General features: G+C 46.7%; 1 protein-coding gene across 1 annotated transcript in view; it reads left to right on the top strand.

The window, feature by feature from the left end:
- LRRC63 (leucine rich repeat containing 63) overlaps positions 1-21650 on the top strand; it is a 358867-nt gene that overhangs the window by 247730 nt on the left and 89487 nt on the right. Inside the window, exon 8 of the mRNA XM_069205393.1 lies at positions 8018-8116. Within this exon, the coding sequence (XP_069061494.1) occupies positions 8018-8116 (99 nt within the window). The remainder of the gene's footprint in view (positions 1-8017; positions 8117-21650) is intronic.

Here is a 21650-nt window from a genome sequence, read left to right as displayed (position 1 = left end):
TTTGCCGATTCTTAAGCCATCATGTAAATGTCAAGAAATGGTAGCACGCAATGAACAACAAAGTTAAATCCTCATGAAACGAGTTGCGCGTCTTGTCAATTCGTAAAACATCATGTAAATGTCAAGAAATAGTAGCGCGCAATTGACAACAATGTATAAACACCATAAAACTAATTGCACGTCTTGCCGATTCTTAGGCCACCATGCCAATGTCAAGAAATGGTAGCACGCAATGAATAACAAAGTCAAACCTTTATGAAACTAATCGCGCGTCTTGCCTATTTGTAAACTACCATATAAATGTCAAGAAATGGTAGCGCGCAAGTAATCTGTTACTCATTTAAGAATTAAACCAAGAATATGAAAATTCTCAATAACTGTGTCAGGACAGTCCAACCACCATCTTACCGCCGGGAACAATGATCACCAATGAAGGATGAAGGGCAGAAGACTGGAAGATCCAAATAGGCCGCCGGGACAGGAGCTCAAGAAGATGCTGCTGCTCTGCACCGGGACCTCTGAATAGTGAGCACTGGGAGTTGGGCTGGCTCTCTTTTATAGGGTCTTGGCCCAGCCCAGAACCACGCCCAGGCATGTTGCAGGGAAAGTCTCTGGAAGGCCCTGGAAAGGGGCCACACCCTAACACACTCTGAAAACCTGCAGCAATACATTGCAAAGGAACAGTATTTGTAAGCATATTAAAAATAAGTTTTCAAGATTGAACTCTGCAATGCAAAAGGTTAAACCACAACATATCAGCACAATGCATAAATTATGTTGTTTTGAGAGTGCTGAGTTTTTGCATTTTTGTCGCCAATAGAGCGTGTACTGCTCTGGTGTTGACACATGCCCTATGTGTAGAGATACCACTGTACAAGGGACTTACAGGTAAATTAAATAAATGTGCCAATTAGGTATAAGCCAACCATACCAACTTTAGAAGGAAGAGCACCTGCACTTTAGCACTGATCAGCAGTGATAAAATGCTCTGAGTCCTAGAGCCAACAATAAGAGGTCAGAATAAATAGGAGGAGGAAGGCAAAAGGTTTGGGGATGACAGTGCAAAAAGGGCCAGGTTGGACAATTCAGAAGTGTAAATTACTCTAACAGAACTTGTCTAATGTTTTCTCATGGATACCTACATTTGGAAGTTTTTGTATCAGAGATCGTCTTATAGGCACATGTTTGCAGGTTCAGACATGTGCTTCTGTGGTCTGAATCAACTCTGTTGCGGTGATCAATATTGAGTTTCTTGTTCTGTACCTCTCTGTTGATATAATTTACGATCGTATTGCCGCCTTCTTGCCTATCAGGTGGAAGTTTCTGGTTTCCGTTCGGAGCAGTGCACTAGTCGATTCCAGCCCCCAATGGGGCCTCGCCCATTGGGTCCTCTGTTTTCCTTCAGTGCAGTTGGCTCTGAGCATGACTTTTCTGCGATAGAGCAAAAGCTTTTTTGATACTGCTTGTGATGTTGTGCAAACTACCCCTGGGACGATCTCCACCAAGTGTGCAATCTCTGCCTTTCACCCAAGCACAACAAGGTCTCTTGTGACACGTCAATCCTTTTGGTCAAAGAAGACCCTTCAGACCATGGGCCCGTCGCCTTGAGATGTCGTGCAGGGGTGCAGAAGAGACTCCAGACTTCTTCGCAGACAGGACCTTGAGGGGGCAACATCACCCCAAGCCTTTGGCTGCTGACAAGGAAGCTTTCTTGCCCGTAGAGAGTTTGAGCTGTGACCTCAAGATTGAAGATCTCTCACCGGCTCAACAGGTTGAGATCAGCTTTCCCTCCCCCTCAACACCGCTCCAAGCTTCTACCTCACAAGGCATTCAGCTGCTCTGGGGCCACAGAAGCAGGCTTCTGAGCTGCCACTGCCTTCAGGCAATGGTCGGCACTGACAGTCAACTTTGGATACCATGCCCAGCAGCAGCTCAGCACCAAAGAAAATCTTAAAACCGAAGCCTTCAGCACCACCCACACCCGGCTCATCACCAACCCAACCACCAGATCCGAAAGCGTTGGTCTCGAAGCACAAGTGCTGAAACTCTCAGCTCCGAATGGACAATCACCAAATCACCCAGTTGAACCAGTCCTCCAGAAATTACAAAACCACCTCGATGACTGAAAAAAACAAATTGCCATCCACCCTCAAACAGGCTGCATTCTCACACAGTCTCTGATGATAGCTCCCAGGCCTTCAAAAAGACAGCTCAGTTTTCAAGAAGCTTTGGAGCCCTGTCCTCTTCCAAAGCAGTGAAAATCTAGATAAAGCCACCCGTCCTCTTCTGGACATCGAACTGCCTCCAACCTCTTATACTCCCCCAGCCCGCCAGCATCACCTACCCCTCCACCTTCTTTACCTGACGTACTATCCTACACTCCACAGTGGTCACCACACTCATAGATACTAATCCTGACCTCTACAATGCCCAACCTTCTCCACCGGACGACACTTCCTCTTACCATGAGGTTTTTTGTAGAGCTGCTGCTTATCACGATGTAGAGATGCATGAGGAGCCTGATGAGAAGGACTTCCTCTTTCAGACTCTGTCCTCTGCGAATGGGGATGCTCTAACCAGCACCTGAGATTCAAGGAGCCAACTGGAGCATAAGTCACTACCCCACGGGTTGATAAAAAAAATACAAGGCCTCCCCTTCAGACCCTATATATATTAGAAGCCAGCTCCAACCAGATTCTTTAGTAAGAGGGTGGTGCTCCTCTGCTGAACAAAAAGAGTAAAAAACAGATGCCACTGGTGTGCGAGTTGCGGCACAATCTGCCAACCATTGACTCATCGCCAATTTGATTGGTTTATTCTCTAGATATGACTGGGCACACTGGTACGAACTGGAGGAGCTCCTCAAACACCTACCAGAGGAGCACCATAAAAGGAGCAGGGAGCTGGTCACAGAGGGCAAACTGATTTCTAACACAACCATCAGATGTGGCCTAGATGCTGCTGACACCACCACTAGGGTGATTGATTCAACCCTCCTCCTCTGCAAGCATGCCTGACTCCGTGCCTCTGGCTTGAAGCTGGACACTCAACAGCATATCCTCAATTTGGCCTTCAATGTGGAACATCTTTTTTGGTCCCAGGTTATCAAGATCATGGAGAAAATTAAGAAATATACTGAAAATGCCATAACCGTGGGCGATTTAAACGAATCTTCCTTACAGGCTTATTGCGGAGGCTCCAAGACCACCTCTCATGAAACCTCTGCGACCTACTTCTGATGTGCCTATTATGGGAATAGCTCCAAGGGTAGAGACAAAGGTAGCTCAGCTCCCCCAAGGGGGCCACCCCAGCAAGACAGTGACTTGCCAATCCTCCCTCCCGATAACATAACATCCTGTCAGGGGATGTCTGCAAATATTCTTCCCCGCTTCGCAACACATCACCTCAGACCAGTGGTTGTTAGACATTACCCAACACGGTTACTGCCTAGAGCTCACCCCCACCCAGCAGATGTCGTGCCGCAGCCCGCCGCGGCTGAGCGTGCGGCTCAGGGAGCGGCCGCGGTTTATGTTTCTAGCGGCCCCTCTGTTTTGTATTTCCTCGCAGGAGGCCCCAAAGTGGGGTGGGGCCTCAGGGAGTTCAAAGGCGCGGCGCGCCCTTGAAATTAGACATGGGCACCCCCTCCCCCGACCCCTCACTTACCTGGTGCAGCCTGTCCCTTTCTTCTTTTCTTCTTTTTCTCTTCTTTCTCCTTTTCTTCTTTCTTTCCTTATTTTTACACTTAGCAGCCATGTTCTTCTTTATCCCAGCATGCCTTTCTTTTTCCGTGCATGCCTTAGGGCCCTTTTCCAAAATGGCGCCTTTCTCTATATTCTCTTATGATTCTTTCCTAGTCCAATATGTGTCTGTCTTCTTCCTTTTGGCCATTTCCTGTTTAAGGGTATATAAGGAGTGTGATTCTTGTTCTCCTTGCGCTGCAACACTTCCTTTGGTGGTAATCTTCGCTCCTGTTGTTTTTTTCTCCATTTTTTTACCTCGCTTCTTCCAGTTTCTTCCAGTATTATTTTCTTGTTGGAAGACTTATCTTTTTGCTCATTTTTGTTCCATGGAGTTCCTGTTATAGAGGTTTTTCCCTTTGGTTTTTTTTTCCTCTGGGACTCCTTCTGGAGGGCACAGACTGCCTTTGGTGTTCCATCGTCAGCAGCACCGTGGCTACCAGAAAGGGCTGCCCTTACCTTGGTCAAGGCAGAACCTACAAGGATCAAGACTACTCTGCAGTTCCAGTTGGCCAGAGTAATAAACATCGAGTAGCCCATGACAGAAAATGTCGAGTAGCCCGTGACAGCAGACACACTCTCTTCCTAGAACACCAGCTTCTACTTCATGAAGAGGTTTAAGCACTCCTCCTCAAGAGGGCCATAGAGCCAGTCCCACCACACCTACATGGCTCAGGGGTGTATTTCCTATTCTTACTCATTTCAAAGAAAGATGAATCTCTCCAGGGACATCTTAAGGATTGTAGGGGCCCTGGGCCAAGTATATTTTGGGGGCCCCAGCTCAGAACAGCTTTTAATTTATGATCCAATTTCAGCTCCTTCATGCCCTCTTTGGCCAGGTTACTGACAGTACACAGCCACACTGGTCTAAATTCTAAATGTGCTTACATCTAATATTCAGTGATAGTGGTACAGCAGCAGCTTACTAATATTATTGCAAATAATATTTGTGACTGCTCTCATTTCTAACTTGCGATGTCCTGATTTGATCTAACAGAATGTTTATATGGTTGTTATATGGTGTTGAAAAACATAAGCATTTCTCTGGAAAATATCTGTACTAGACTCCCATAAATCACCCACAAAAAAATAAATGAAAGGAAAACAGTATTTCAAACAATCTGTTAAAGAATTATTCAAAGCCATTGGGGCAGGACTCTCTGCAGGGAAGAGCTGCCTTTTTCTGGAGGCCCCCTGAAAGGCTGGGGCCCTGAGCAAGAGCTCACTTTTTGCATACCTTCAAACGTCTCATGGTCCCACAGGCCCATTCTGGGCCTCAGACCCCTAAACGAGTACATCCTATCAGAACACTTCCATATTGTCACCCTTATGGATGTCATACCTCTGTTGCAGCAAGGTGACTTCATGGTGGCACCAGACTTCAAATATCCCTACTTCCACATTCCGACTCATCCGGTACATTCGGCATTACCTCCAGTTTATTTCCATACCTGGACAACTGGCTGATATAGAACGCAACTACAGTGTCATGCACACCCTCATGCCACAATAGACCTATTGCACAAACTGGGCTTCACCATCAATGCTGTAAAGTCCCATCTCCAACCCCTTCAATTTCAACCATATCTGGGAGCTAGAGTCAATGCAGAGGTCGTCAAGGCCTATCCCCATCTGACAAGACTACACTCTTTCCAAGCCTTGTTGCCTCTTTTTCAGCCAAATCAACAGGTCACTGTAAGGATAGTCATGTGCTTGGTATAGATGATGTCCTTCTGCATGCCATATTAGCCCACACAAGATTGCACATGCGTCCGCTGAAGAAATGCTGCATGCAGCAGTGGTTTCAAAAGGAGGGTCATTGGGAAGAGCCAGTGTTAATCAGACCCGCTCCCATCACTCTCTGAAATGGTGGATCACCAACAACTTGCTTCCAGGGCAGCCCTTTCTCACCCCAGTTCCTCGGGTCACTGTTGCAACGGACGCATCCCTCAGTCTGTAGGGGGTGCACTTACAAAGTCAATCTGTTTAGGACCAGTGGGACCCCACTCGCAGAAACCTCTACATCAACTATCTGGAACTGCTAGCTGTCCAACTAGCCCTCAAGGCCTTCCTTTCCCAAATAGTGGGAAAGGAAGTCCTTGTTCAAACAGACAACATGACAGCCATGTACTACATTCAGAAGAGGGGAGGGACCCGCTTCCCTCAACTTTCTCAGTTTGGTCAGTCCATTTGGCAATGGGCTTTCCACCACAGAATCCACCTGTTGGTGGAATACCTCTCCGCCCTTCTCAGGAAGATGCAGCAACAATTCCACAAATGAGAACTTCATCCGACAGTCCTTCTTTGGTACTTCCAGCAATGGGGATTTCCAGATGTGGATCTCTTCGCCACAGCAGAAAATGCTAAATGGCCAAATTTCGCCTCCAGATACCCACACCATCAGTCCAGTACATGGGTAATGCACTAATAAGGGCTATTTGTTTACGCTTTTTAATTGCTCCCCCTCATTTCATTTCTGGTATCAGAAGCTGAGGCACACATCCGTCACCCTCATCAAGGTGGCTCCCACCTGGGCCAGACAACCATGTTTTACCACTCTCCTCGAACTTTTGGTGGTTCCACACAAGTGGCTTTCCAGCAGGCTGGACCTTCTCACACAGAACCATGAAAAATTCAGACTCCCTGACCCCAAGAGTCTCAACCTTGTGATTTGGCTCTGAAGGCCTTGGAAGTTCGGTATCTCAGTCTACCCCCAGAATGCATGAACATTCTTAAAGAAGCACCCAAGGCAACTACTCGTGCCTGCTATGCTGCCAAATGAAAGAGGTTTGTCTGTTACTGTCTCTCAAACCATATTCATCCTCTGGCAGTCACACTTCAGAACACTGTTTGTTACCTTCCTCACCTACAAACATGTGGTTTACCTTTCACTTCTATGTGGCTACACCTGGCAGTTGTTGCTGCATATCTCCAATATAGGCAACATGTGTCACTATTCGGAATTCCAGTCATCAAAGCTTTTATGGAGGAAGGGCCCAGTGTGGAACCTAAATATTATCCCGCAAGAATATTATCCCGCAAGATTTGTAGGTCCTCTTTTAACACCCTCAAGTCATGACCCTTACAATTTTTTTCTTGGAAGGTAACTTTTCCAGTAGCCATTACATCACTGAGATGTGGTAGTGAGCTTAAAGCTTTAACATTAGAAGAACCTTTCTTTCAGGTTCCTAGAGCTAGGGTAGTCCTTTGTATCCACCCTATATTTCTCCCACAGGTGGTTTCTCCTTTCCACCTTTACCAGTCTATAGAACTTTCAGTCTTTTTTCCACAATGTGACTTAGTTGCCAAAAGAGGTCTTAATAACTTAGGTATCCGACAAGCCCTAATGTACTATATAGATAGACCAAAACCATTTTGAAAGATTAAGCAACTGGTTGTTGCTTTTTCTGAGCTACATAAAGGAATGGCCTTATCAAAATCAGGCATAGCCAGATGGATAGTTAAATGCATCTAAATCTGTTAAGCGAAAGCTAAAAGGGTTTTGCCTGCTCCCCCAAGAGTCAATTGCACCAGTAAAAAGGGGCCTCTTTGGCCTTCCTTGGGAACATTCCAACATCTGACATTTGTAAAGAAGCTACTTTGTCTACCATCACAAAGTCCTATGCTGTAGATGTGTTAGCCTGCCAACAAGCAACTTTTGGCCAGGCTGTATTATGTACCATTTTTCAGTCTGCTGCAACATCCCCAGGCTAGCCACCACTTAGGGGAGGACTACTTTTCAGTGTGTGCACAGCATGTGTATCTACAGCCATACATGCCTCGAATGGAAAGTGTTACTTTACTTGTAAGCATCTGTTTGTGGTATGTAGTGCTGTAGATTCACATGTGCACACTGCCATCCCCGGATACCTTTGGTTGTTGCAGTCACCATTCTTTTCTGCTCCCCTTGCATGGACATCTTTCTATTTCTCTCTCTTCCCTGTGTCGCTCTGCTCCAGTCATCCTCAGTCGTTGTGTGGAAAAACAATCCAACAATGGACCCAATGACCATGGGCATCACAAGGAAGAAGTAGAGTCACACTACCTCGTAACTCGAGAAGAGTTCTTGAAAAAAACAAACATCTTGCACTCATTCGAGTCCAACAGTAGATGGCAGGAGTATGCACAGCATGTGAATCTACACCACTACATGCCACAAACAGATACTGGCAGGGTAAGTAAACATTTCCTTTCTGTATATTTGTAAATATATCACAAAATGGTCTGGTGTTGCCCTGTAAAATATTGGATTTTGAAATAATGTTTGTTTTCCTCTTCAGGCATATTTTATAGACAGACTTCCAGATCTGACATTGATAGCCCACAGTTTAGTGTACCTTAACTTGTCATTTAATGACTTCCAGCACTTTCCTGCACAGGTGAGTTTATTCTAACATTTAAATTACTGTATTTTGTGCTCTTAAGATAATTGACCCTAAATGATAGTATAATTCCTTGTTTTTATGGTTCTTTTCAATGCATAGAATGATATACAGTGTTATTCCTAGTAGAAACATCAGTGTACTGTTAAAATATGAAGTGCAATGTTCAGTACATGATGCAGGATATCTTAATAAACAACACTTTTTAATTGTGAATCCCCTACACCAATGATACATAGCAATGAAGAATTCCTTCCACCTACAAAAGCACTGCTGTTTCTCTTTCTCCTTTCGGCCACAGAGAAATCTATCACAGTCAGCTTTTGAAGTTTGTCTCAGAAAGTGCCACATATCCATGCCACAAATCGACTGGCATAAAATCCTTACTGTCCACAGGCCCTTGCCCACCAGAAATACAAGATTCCAATCATGGAGAGCAACAAAATACTGTGATCCTGTTGCTCGACGGAGGATTTACCTAAAAAACAAGAGGCATCTGGCAAAACAGGAAACAATTTGTTTAATTCAACATTATGGCTGGGAGAGCAGTTACAGCACTGCAGTGAGGACTGTCTCTCATAGGATATTGAAGTGAAGCATGTTTTATACATTTCTCTGGGAGCAAAAAAAACAATAAAACATTCTTTCCCTGGTGAAATATGTGAACAGGAGTCATAGATACAATTTCCAGATAGAAAAAGCAGGTGTGCCTCGACCTGGCATAGACGCTATATGGGCCAGCAAGTACGTGTCCAGTTGTCTGGCTTGAGGGGCATGTTGTCACTGCGTGTGCTTCGCGTGCTGTGTCCTGATTGGGTAGGTGCACCCAACTTCATGTGGCATCTGACTTTATGGTGTTGTGGGAATGCATGTGTCCCTCTGGCCATTTGTTCTTTACTGGGGCCAATCTCTTGGGACCATTCTGGTGTTGCTGGCTATCTGTGGGATCTGATTGAAGCATGTGTGTTTGGCTGTCGGCTAAGTGATACCCAACCTGTGACCTGTCAGTCATTAACCTTTAGGACTGGGTCACAGAGCCTGCCTGACCACGTACGTATGTGCTGGGGTTGATGTAGAGTTCATGACTGGGAATCCAACAGCTGTGATGTGACTTCGTTTGTGTATGAAAATGTGTAGTCTGTGTATAAAGGTGACTTCTTGTTGTGCACATTGATTAATCCAATATCAACAATCCATACTACACAATAATACTTGCTGTATGTCAGCTATATGCTGTAATTCACAAATAAATGCATTTACTTTACAGTAATCAAGGTAAATCCTTTAGATATTGTGGCTCCATAAAATTGATAATTATACTGAAAACAAATAACAGCTCAAGTTAGCATAGGAAACAGGACATGCGTTATTTTGTGGACGATAATTAAGTAATAACATGTCCCAAAGGCACACATAGTGCAGTGTGACAAAACCCCAAAGCATAACATATAAAGTGCATAATGTGAACATAATTAAATACCCATGAAAAATGTCTATAAAAAATGGCAGATACATGTGATGGATGGCTAGCTGCGTGAAAGAGCCAAATCAATTTTATTTCAAACCTGTGAGCACATATTGGGTAGCCATAAATTATTTCATAAGATGAAAAGCACAAAAAAATAATTAACCATAGAACTCAATTTTCTATGTGTTTACAATATAATCAAGGTCTTTTCAGATATGCATATATGAATCTCCTAGGCCAATGGAATTCATTGATATGAAGAAAAAGATAATTACAAAACATTTCCTGGTAAGTGCATTTATACCTAATATCATTTACGAGCTACTGTTCCCTTGTTGGACAGTCAAGGATAGATCATGAATACATAACACTTATGATATGCGCCTCTATATATTCTGTGATCTCATTATAACTAATAAATGGCCGTATGCTGACAGACACATACAGAGCCAATTTTATTCCTGGTTCAGCTAACAATAACCACCAAATAGAACAACAATCACTATATATATATATTTATAAATAAAAAAAAATAAAAAAAATATATATATATATATAGTTTAAGCACATTCATTCCCATATTGTCTTTGCTCTGTTGAAAACATATACCAACAGACATATATGATACTTGTCAAGGTGGCGCCCTAGTGCGGAGACCCTTTCCCCAATCAAATATAATATTGACAGGTCAGGGTCCAAAGGAAGGGAATTCTGCTGACAACATGGAATAAATTATGTTCAGTGAAATATAAAATAAACATAAACTGACTTTCATTCCATGCTCTAAGATATTCTGCAGCCGAGCTAGCTAGCACCCAATAACCAAACTCAGGATAGATCAAAATTGTAATTACATTGTTCACATGTGGATAAAAAAGTAAAGTGCAAAGATGTGAATTGATAAAAAGTGAAAGTCATCAGAGAAAACTGACAATAAGGAAACAACTATGTCAAAACCTACATGTCAAACCGCACATAAAGCACTACTGCAGATTCCACTAAATATGGCCTGGACAAATTATTGTGTTAGAGCCCAGTATGACATGCTAACTGTTTATTCAGCTAGCCACTTCGTATTTAGGTCAAAAATATAACAAGATCCCAGGACCCTCAGATTTTTCTCCCGATCGCCTGCCCTGATGTGTTTTTCAATCCTGTCTATTTTATAAAGGGACAGTGATTTGTGATCACCATGATGGACTCTTGCAAAATGACACACCACCAGATAGGCGGTCCCATTGTTTTTTTTTTTTTGCCCAAAGATTCTCTAGGATCCTTTTCTTCATAGGCAGCCTGGTGCTGACAATGCAAGTCGGTTTGCAAGGGCATTCAAGCCCATAAACTGTACAATCCGATATACAGGTAATTAACTTACTGATACGCTTGCTGCTGCTGCCTGTAGGAAGCTTACAGTTCACACTATATCTACACAACTTGCAGGAACCACACTTATAAAATACTTTTTGCTCACTCATCCACAGATTGGGATTAGCAGAATTTGAGTTGTCATGGTGAAGCATGTCCCTAATAGATCTAGGCTTTTTGTATGTGCCCTTGGACCAGGCTTTCATGCTTCCACCTATTACTGGGTCGGAAGTAATGAGCTCCCAATGTTTCTTCTGGCAATTCCTTATTTTATGTGTACTCCTATAGTAGGTGGTGATAAACCTGGGCGTGGCATTTTCAGAATTTATCTTTTGGGGATTATACCTCCTCATGTCTCAATCACTGGACCTTTTGTTGCGCTTGATTGAAAATTTTCAAGCGGTACCCCAGTTCCCTGAAGCGTTTAACCATCTTTTGTTGTTCTATCTGGTAAGCCTCATCTGTGCTGCAATTATGGCATGCTTTTAGGAGTTCCCCATAGGGTATACTCCATTTGAGCAGATTAGGATGATGGCTGCTAGAATGTAAGATGCTTTTCCAAGCAGTTTACTTTCTGTGTAATGATGCTGTCAGTGTATTGCCTTCAACCTGTACCGCTATATCTAGGAATTCTCTGCACACCTTTCTTATCCTATAAGTGAATTAAAAATTTAGATGATTGGCTTTGTAATGTGTCAATGAATTCCAAGAAACAAGTTTGCAAATCTAGGGGCAGAGTAGGTACCCATTGTGGACCCCGAACATTGACGGCATAGGGTGTTCTCAATCAGGAAAATGTTTTGTTGCAAATAGAAGAGCATCATATCTTTCAACATGTTAGTGTAATCATACAAAGCAACAAGCTTGTCTCAAAAGAAATGCATGCATGCATCTACCCCCAATCTCTGCTCAATGCATGTGCATAATGAGCATACATCTAAAGTAATTATTGAGTCTGCTCAAAGTAATTTGGTGGTTTCTGTAGTGTGCCAGAGTATGTCTATTTCCCTGATCATCACTGTGTGGCATGCCTCTGTTATCATGTGCCATGTTGGAATTCTGTTTTGATTTTAGTCATAGACCACTAGACGGTGCCTGATTAACTGTGAAACCTAGTTATTTGAGAGTGGCACGGCATTTCCATTATTGCAGGACTCTCTATTGGTTTCTAACTCATGAGCAGCAAGGATGAAGTCAGTATCCTGAATTGTGAAATTAGTGAATGCAGTAGTCCCTACTCTACATATTTTACTTTGATGAGATTCCTTAGTGAATGGATGCAGCTTCATAAGGTTCTGTTTGCACACATACAGGAATAGATCGATATCCTGGCTCTGGTATAGTCCATGTCTCTTGCTGGACGGAATGATAGCCCCAGCTGGATCACAATATTTTGTTCCTCTCCATGACTGAAATGTTGTATTTCTGGAGGAAATTGGACACATTGGCGGTCATTACAACATTGGCGGTAAAAGCTGCTTACCGCCGTGCAGAAGACCGCAAACACACCGCCGCAGCCGCGGAATTCTGCCACAGCTATTATGACCCACATCTTGGAATCCGCCAAAATTCAGACACCCACACAAGTCCGCCACACCAAAGGTCAGTGATAAACTGGCGGAAAAAAAACCTCCACCGTCACGCCAACAGAAATATGCCCACACTATCACGACACACGAATCCACGCGGCGGTCTTTCAACCGCAGTATTCCATTGGCGGTACACACTGCCGCGCTCAAAATACACACACATTTACAAAACACTACCACATTGGACAATTCAAAATACACACACCTGATACACATACACACACCACTCCCACACACCCAATACAATATAAAACACACACCCACAAACCCCTACGATCACTATTACAGAGAGAAGGCCAGAGAGAGACACCACCATCCACAAACTAGCATCCACAGGCACACAACACCATCACCCACACAACTTCCACGCACAAAACACCACACACCACTACATATCACCACACTTATCACCACACACACACCACCCCACACATCACCTACACCACCCCATGGCACGGCAAAGACACCCCAGGTTCTCGGAGGAGGAGCTCAGGGTCATGGTGGAGGAAATCATCCGGGTAGAGCCACATCTATTTGGAGCACAGGTGCAGCACACCTCAATTGCAAGGAAGATGGAGCCATGGCGATGAATAGTCGACAGGGTCAACGCAGTGGGACAACACCCAAGAAATCGGGAGGACATCAGGAAGAGGTGGAATGACCTACGGGGGAAGGTGCGTTCCGTGGTCTCAAGACACCACCAGGCGGTTCAGTGGACTGGCAGCGGACCCCCACCTCCTCCCCCACAACTAACAACATGGGAGGAGCAGGTCTTGGCGATTCTGCATCCTGAGGGCCTCGCAGGAGTCGGTGGAGGAATGGACTCTGGTAAGTCAAACCTTTAACTACCATATCCCCCACCCTACCTGCATGCTACCACATACCCCCACCCTCGCCCCCACCCCTATCACTCCAACTCCTCACAAATGTACCAATATAAAAAACCACCCATCCCAACACCAAGCCCTGCATGCAACACCAACGCATGGACACCCATCACTAAAGCATGCCCACTGCACATACCCATACACCCCCCTAAACCATCATCAGACAAGCCCCCACATAGGAATGCCAGCATTGGGGTACACGCTCACCCACCCATTGCACACCATGCCACACACAGATGCAATAATCATGCCTTTCCACCCCTGCAGGACCACTACCCAACGTCACCAGACAGGAGGGTACAGACATCTCCACTCCACCCACAGAAGAGGCCCACAGTGATGACAGCACCTCTGTCCACCTGGATCTAGATGACTAGCCCGGACTATCGTGGGCCTCAGGACAGTTGGTTCCCCTCACACAGGCACAGGCCACCACAGACCTTCCCCCCTCTGGAAACACCAGCACAGCACCCACCCAGCGGGCCCATACCTCCATCCCCAGGACACGTCAATCAGCTGTGTGTCCACCACTACAGGGAACCCAGGATAACCCACCACCCCAACAACAACAGGGACCTGGGGGGCAGTGGCAGGGGGCACACGGTCCAGGGGACGGAGGCCCAAGAACACAGGGGAACTGGGAGGGCTGCTAGGGAACCCACTCTCCACAAGGCCCTCTCCTCCATCATGGGAGCATACCACCACTCCCAGGAGACGATGGCAACGGTACTGGCCAAGTTTCAGGAGACCCAGTGCATGTAGGAGGAACAGTATTTGGGGTTCAGGGAGGAACTCAGAACCATCAGCTCCGCCCTGGGCACCATTGTAGGGGTGCTGAAGGAAGTACTCAACACCAGGAGGGACACTGTGGCACTACAAGGGGCCCCTGACACTAGCATGGACGATGAACTGCCCACCACCTCCGCCGGTGCTAGTGGACAGGACGCTCCGCCACAGGACCACCACACCAGCACCCCACCTCCTGCAGACAGAGAACCACCCCGCAAACGGTCCCTGAGATCAAGGAACAAGACAGAGCACAATGCCAAGACCCCCGCCAAGAAATGAGACCACCCTGATTGTCATCCCACTGTCCCACTTTGTCACCCTGTCCATATTGAAACTGCCCCAGCTCCTCTTCCTATGCCCATATGGGCAATGCACCTGTGAGACTAATAGACTGGACTCTGCCATGGACATTCCTCCACCACCACCCCTCACCATTTAACTTCCCTCTCCAATATTTTGTATTTAAATAAACACACCTAAAGCACCAAAAGATCAGGAGTCTGTCTGTGATTTCGAAATAGTGTATTTGCAATTACAGTGACAAAATGTTCAGGAAATAGTAATGTCAACATACCTATGTCACACAGCTCTAGTCCCTGAGGAATCAAAGCAGATGACACACGTTGGGACCCACACCTGTGAAACCGTACGGGAAAGTGACAACTCAGTGACCATACACTGGGTGAAATCGACAGACAGGATAGAGGTAGAAGTGTAAAAGTACATGTAGTAGGCAGGAATATATTCTCACCTGTGTTTCACTGGAAATATTGCTGGATGACTGAGTCCCTGTTCTGCATGTCTTCTTCCTCTGCTTCCTCCTCATCACTGTCCACAGGCTCCACAGCTGCCACAACACCGCCATCTGGACCATCCTCCTGCAGAAAAGGCACCTGTCATCGCAAAGCCAAGTTATGAAGCATACAGCAGGCCACGATGATCTGGCACACCTTCTTTGGTGAGTAGAATAGGGATCCACCTGTCATATGGAGGCACCTGAACCTAGCCTTCAGGAGGCAGAAGGTCCGCTCGATCACCCTCCTAGTTCGCCCATGGGCATCATTGTAGCGTTCCTCTGCCCTTGTCTTTGGATTCCTCACCGGGGTCAGTAGCCATGACAGGTTGGGGTAACCAGAGTCACCTAATAGCCACACACGGTGCCTCTGGAGTTGACCCATCACATAAGGGATGCTGCTATTCCGCATGATGTAGGCGTCATGCACTGAGCCAGGGAACATGGCATTCACATGGGAGATGTACTGGTCTGCCAACCATACCATCTGTACATTCATGGAATGATAACTCTTCCGGTTCCTGTACACCTGTTCACTCCTGTGGGGGGGGGACCAAAGCCACATGGGTCCCATCAATGGCACCTATGATGTTGGGGATATGTCCAAGGGCATAGAAGTCACCTTTCACTGTAGGCAAATCCTCCACCTGAGGGAAAACGATGTAGCTCTGTATGTGTTTCAGCAGGGCAGACAGCACTCTGGACGATACGTTTGAAAACATAGGCTGGGACATCCCTGATGCCATGGCCACAGTTGTTTGAAAAGACCCACTAGCAAGGAAATGGAGCACTGATAGCACCTGCACTTGAGGGGGTATTCCTGTGGGATGGCGGATTGCTGACATCAGGTCAGGCTCCAACTATGTACACAGTTCCTGGATTGTGGCACGGTCAAACCTGTAGGTGATTATCAAATTTCTTTCCTCCATTGTCGACAGGTCCACCAGCGGTCGGTACACCGGAGGATTCCGCCATCTCCTCACATGTCCCAGCGGACGGTGCCTATGAAGGACAACAGCGAGCACAGAGTCAAACAACTCAGAGGTATGTACCCACAGTCTACACAGAACACCATTCAATCACAAAATGTGGCCTGTATGTGTGTTGAGAGTAGGCCTATGTATGTGTGACGCAGTTGGTAATTAGGCCATGTGGACCCCTGAAATGGCGGCTGTCTGACCTCTAAACTGGGACAATGGCATGTGAGGTAACTGCGCAGGCATTGTACACCGTCGCGGTAGGCGGTCGAAGACCGCGGCGCAATGCTGCATTGGTTAACATTGGACCATATGGGTCCCAGGAGCCAATGACGATGTACGCCGGCGGTGATGGTATCACTGCCGCGGACGTGACCGCCATTTTCTATCTGTTGAATCACTCGGTACCTGATCTTTGACATGAGAAGACCTATACTGCAAGTGCTGCTGTGACCTCGGTCCTCCAGACCAACAGGTAAGTACACAGGGAGCATGTTGTATGGGCTATGCCTGTGTGGAGAGGGCTGGTTGTAAGAAGGAAGGGGGCAGAGTTCTGAGTGAATGAAAGACGGTGGGTGCAAGGGTAGGGATGGGGGCTACTCACTTTGACGTGCAGTTGGTAATGACTTCTCTTCTTCCCCTGTACATTTCATATAGGTCAGCGCCCACCAGAAGAAGGATATTTGGCGTGCCATCGCCAAGGACGTCCGGACCCTGGGGGTCCACCACAGACAGAGCACCCACTGCCGGAAGAGATGGGAGGACATTCGCCGCTGGAGCAAGAAGACGGCGGAGGCTCAGCTGGGGATGGCCTCCCAACGTGGGAGGGGTGCCCGTCGAACCATGACCCCCCTGATGTTCTGGATCCTGGCGGTGGCCTACCCGGAGTTGGATGGGCGCTTGAGGGCATCACAGCAGACACAAGGGGGTGAGTACACTCTCATTCAGCTGACTTTGCGCGCAGTGGAGGGGTCTGGGTGGGGGAGGAGGGCTGTGGGTTTCCCTATGCCAGGGCGAGTTCCATAGGCTAGGCCCCTTCGTAAGGCATGGCCTTGTGGCCCCCCCACCCCACCGCTGTAGAGTGCCAAGTACAGCTATTCATGCCCCTGTGTCATCTATGTGTGCATATGTCGTCCATAGCCTTGTAGGCCATTTCCCAGGAATTGCACTGTAGAGCCCAACAGCGCAACGTAGTGCAGGGGGCTTCTGTGTCTGTCTTGTCCGCCAACGGTAGCGGTAAGCCATGCACTCAACTTGTCTTTCTTCTGCCCCCCCCCTTTTTTGTGGTCTCCCTGTTCTTGTATGCATTAGCATCATCAGGCGGAGGAGCAGTGGCACCGGAGCACGAGGGAGCTGCATCCCACATGGCCATGGAGGGCTACACTACGGACTCTGAATACACCAGTGGGACGGAGGGCGAGGAGAGCACCACAGCGGTAACAGGAGCTCAAACCAGCGACACAGACTCGTCCTCCGATGGGAGCTCCCTAGTGGTGGCGGCAACATCTGTGCCTCCCACTTCTACAGGTACAGCCGCCACCCCCCCTACCAGCACCGCCCTCCCAGCAGCTCCTCAGCCTTCGCCCCGTGCCCGCTCACCCAGGAGGGGGGGCATCACCTTCGCCCCACGCACCTCAGCTCCTGCCACCTCTGCTGCCCTCAGTGAGTGTCCCCCTGTTTTTTGTCTCCCCCCTCCCCTGTGTCGTAGGTGCAGTACTCACTGTGGTCTTCACCGCCGGCGTTGGTGCTCCTGGTACAGGAGCAGGAAGACTATCGCAGGAAGAATATGGAGTTCTGGCTCCATGGTGTCCTCCTTCCTCGTGGAGTGTGTAAAGGTGAGCGTTTTTCCATCGAAATTCCTGTTTCCGCCGTGTTTTTATCCGCGGTGAATCCGCCCCGGAAAAGGTGATGGATTGGCCTGTCATAATCGTGTGGGCGGTACATTGTCCTCCGCCTGTCTGTTGGCGGTGACCGCCGCGCTATTTGTTTGTACCGCCGTGGCGGTCGGAGTGTTAAAGTGGCTGTCTTTGTTGGCGGTTTCCGCCACAGTCGTAATTCCAAAAATGTTACCGCCGGCCTGTTGGCGGTCTTACCGCCGCTTTAACACCGTCCGCCAGAGTTGTAATGACCCCCATAGTGTTTACTTTGAGAAAGGCTTCTGTGAAGCTGAAACTCACTGGTACTGAGCACCATTGTAGATATCTATGACTACCTTGGAGTGCTGCATCTGATTGCCCTAGAATGTGAGGACAACAATAGTGGAGAGTGTATGTGTATATATATATATTTGGTAGTCATAGTTAGAACCTAGTTTCCATAGGAAAAGCTTTTTTTGACTTGCCTATATCTTTGGCACCGTTTGAGGAATCTTCACAACATTTTTGCAAAAAAGTGCCGTATCCATGAAAAGTTTCAGGAAGATGAGTCAAGCTGGGGCCCAAAAAAAGGTGAGGACAAAAAAGTGCATTTCTCATGTTAAATCCCATAGGGTCTTTAGACACACCTAAATCCCGAATATGTGAACGGAATTACACAGATTTGGCAGGAAGCTAGATCTTGGTGCACAAATCGTGCTTTTTTGATTTTGTGCAAATCCATTCAATAGTTTTAGAGATATTAAAGAACTGCGGATCCCGGAGATCCCATGCTGAGACTTCAACCAGACTGCCAAATCTTCAACCAGGAAGTGCTGGCAGCCATTTTGGGATCAGGGTAGGAATACCGTGAGCCCCTTAGCCTTGGCCCTTGGGTATTCTTTGGACCCTTCCAAGGCTAAAATTTGTTTGTAAAATTTTGGGAAAAACAGTAAAAAAAAATGTGGTCTCCTGCAAGTTTAATTTTCTCACCATGCTCTTTGTCTTTTTTGCGTTTTACTGCTTTTTTTTCTTTTTTAAGAAAATCTGACAGACACGGTGTAATTTAAAATGATCAAAGGTCTCATATTCATCAGCAGCGGTAGATGGTTGTATGACAGAATCAAGCATACTGGAACAACGCATGCCTTAACGCGGACGGAACAAAGACCACGTCTTTTCCACGCATGCCTTTACCATGCATGCCACTACAACAAATTTTGTTGTAAAAGCGTGCTTAGTAAAGGCTTATGCAGAAACAGCATGCATGGTTCTGTTATAGAACACTCCCACCTGCCCTGAGGCCCAAAACTATGCCCAAACCCTAATAACTAACTACACTGACACCTCCCACCCTGAGCCCTAAAACCTTCCCCACCCCTGATAACTAAACTACCCCAACACCCCACCTACCCTAGGCCCTAAAAACTAAACTACCCCAACACGCCCCCACCCCGAGCCGTAAAACCTTCCCCCACCACTAATAACTAAAGCACCCGACACCCACCCTAAGCCTTAAAAAAAAAAAAACTACTGCAACTCCCCCTGCCTCCCTAAAAACTAAACTACCCTGACACCCCCACCAGCCTTGAGCCCTAAAACCTGTGATTTAAATGGGCATGGGTATTGAGTACCAGCACTTCTTATTTTTATCACTTTGAGTACTGGCACTTCTCTGCTGCTCAAAGAAGTACTGGTAATCCTGAATGGCAGAGGATCATTGCTGTTCGTGCTGCAAAGCACGAGGCTGTCTGACAACCAAAGAGCCTCTGTAGTCCAAGCTGAGCCACTACTGAACTATTCAGCAGAGGCTTATTTGCATATTACCTGGGGGTTCACTTTCACAGTGTGTTTGACAGAACAGGGTCCATTCAGGCCCTTCACTGTCAATAGCATTCACACTATTGTGTGCATTTGTGCGCACATTGAAATCCAGGCATCCCGCGGACAGCGTCAATTAAGAAAGCGATGGGAGCTTAGGGGTGTAAAATGGCTTTAATCCCACCTGAGTCTTCTGAGTGAGTGGCTGCTTGTGTCTGGGTGTTTGTCTGCTTGTTTGTTCGTGTCTGTGTGTGAGAGAAAAGCGAGTGATAGAGGAGAGAATCCCGATCACTCAGGAGGTATTTTAAAGGAAATTTGCGGAATGTTTTGTGTGCACACTGCTTGTTTCTTTCTGTGCGTGCACACACAAATATATAAATATCCAGCCAAATGCAAGCATATAATAGTATGCCATTAAGAATCTGCCTGCAAATATTACAAAACCAGGAAATATTAACATATCGTTGTGTTTGGCCTTCATGTTGTGCATCGCGTGAAACTATTTTATTAATAATCTATTTTGCATGTGTTTGATATATGAGCTGGTACTGAAGTAATTAATAATGCTGTTATGCCGGTCAGTTTCCAGGGGCACACCACCTAATAACCCGATGGGGTCCATGGCTTGGCTGCATTCATGGATTAGAGGCTTCCATTGTGATTTAGGGTCTGTTCCCAGCAAGTCTTCACATCTCTCTTTGTTACCAGATGTAAAGTTAAAAGGCCTCCCACATTTCACCTTATAAAAAAAGGATGGCCCCTGAACGGCATGCTTATCACACCTTATTTACAGTGTGCAGGTACATCCAGTATGGGCCTTCCCAGGCGTTTTGGCCACCCCTGCTAGTTGCTTTCAAATTCAGCAGCCAGAGAAGAGAACTAGGGGCACTTTCAGTTAGTTTAATAAACCAGAATTATGACAGTCGCACTGCAACTTCATAACAATCATTAATACAATCACCACTTCTGGATAACTGTAAAAAGCATTTATGTCTTGTGTTGAAGATACACATGCCTCTACATCAGGATCAATCAAATCTACTTCTTAGAGTTAACACTTAGAGCCCTGATTTAAAAAAGGTGGAACTGCATCCATTGCAGTGCCACTTTTCTTGTGCCCCATAGTGCCCCCCTAATGCCACCATGTGTGTGCCATATTTAAAATACGGCGCACCACGGCGGTAGTTAGGGGAACTAGCATCAACATTTTTGATGCAATTTCAGAGCTGTGCAGTATTAGCTTAAAAAATGTTGACGTTAATCCTGCAAAGCCTGTTGAGGCCCATTATAAATAATGGTGTGCCTACTTCTAATGCCTGCTCTGACAAGGCGTTAAAAGTGCCAAAAAACTTTGCACCATATTTTTAGCCCCCTAATGGAGGAACACCCCTTATGCATACATTACACCTGGCGCAGGCATAATGTAGTACAAATTGTTACAGAGTGGCATAATGCATGCATTGCACCACTTTGTAAATTTGGTGCAGTGATTTTGGCCTTGTTGGGCCACACTAGCGTTTAAAAAATGACGGTAATGTGGTGCAAGGAAGCACTAGGGACTCTTAAATCTACCGCTTAAGGGGCATGGTCGAGGCGTCAAGATGGCGGTTGCACTTTCGTAGTGCTCTGGACCCCTCCGTCATTTGCCTCTGGCAGACACACCATCTAGTCCCATCGGAGCCACAGACTGACCCCCGAGACTCTGCTGCCTCCCCGGCAGGGGACAAATGCTTTCTTTTTTAATTTTTCAACCCGGCCGCCGCATGCCGAGATGCCGAGGCTGTCCGCGCCCAAGATGGCGGACAGCAGCTGAAGCCATGCGGAAGGCCCTGGAGGAGTAAGGAGCAGAGCGCTGCACTGCTGGGGACGGCCCTCGGCTTGTGCGGCCCGCGGCAGACTGGGACCCGCGGCATTTGGAGGAAGGGACCCTTTCCCCCCTGCCCTTTTCTTCCTCTGGGGCGTGGATTGGGGAAGAGAAGACCGCACAGG

This window comes from Pleurodeles waltl, chromosome 8 (assembly GCF_031143425.1).
Source record: "Pleurodeles waltl isolate 20211129_DDA chromosome 8, aPleWal1.hap1.20221129, whole genome shotgun sequence".
Classification (NCBI taxonomy): domain Eukaryota; kingdom Metazoa; phylum Chordata; class Amphibia; order Caudata; family Salamandridae; genus Pleurodeles; species Pleurodeles waltl.
The sequence above is the reverse complement of the archived record's forward strand: the minus strand, read 5'-3'. Positions and strand labels throughout refer to the sequence as shown.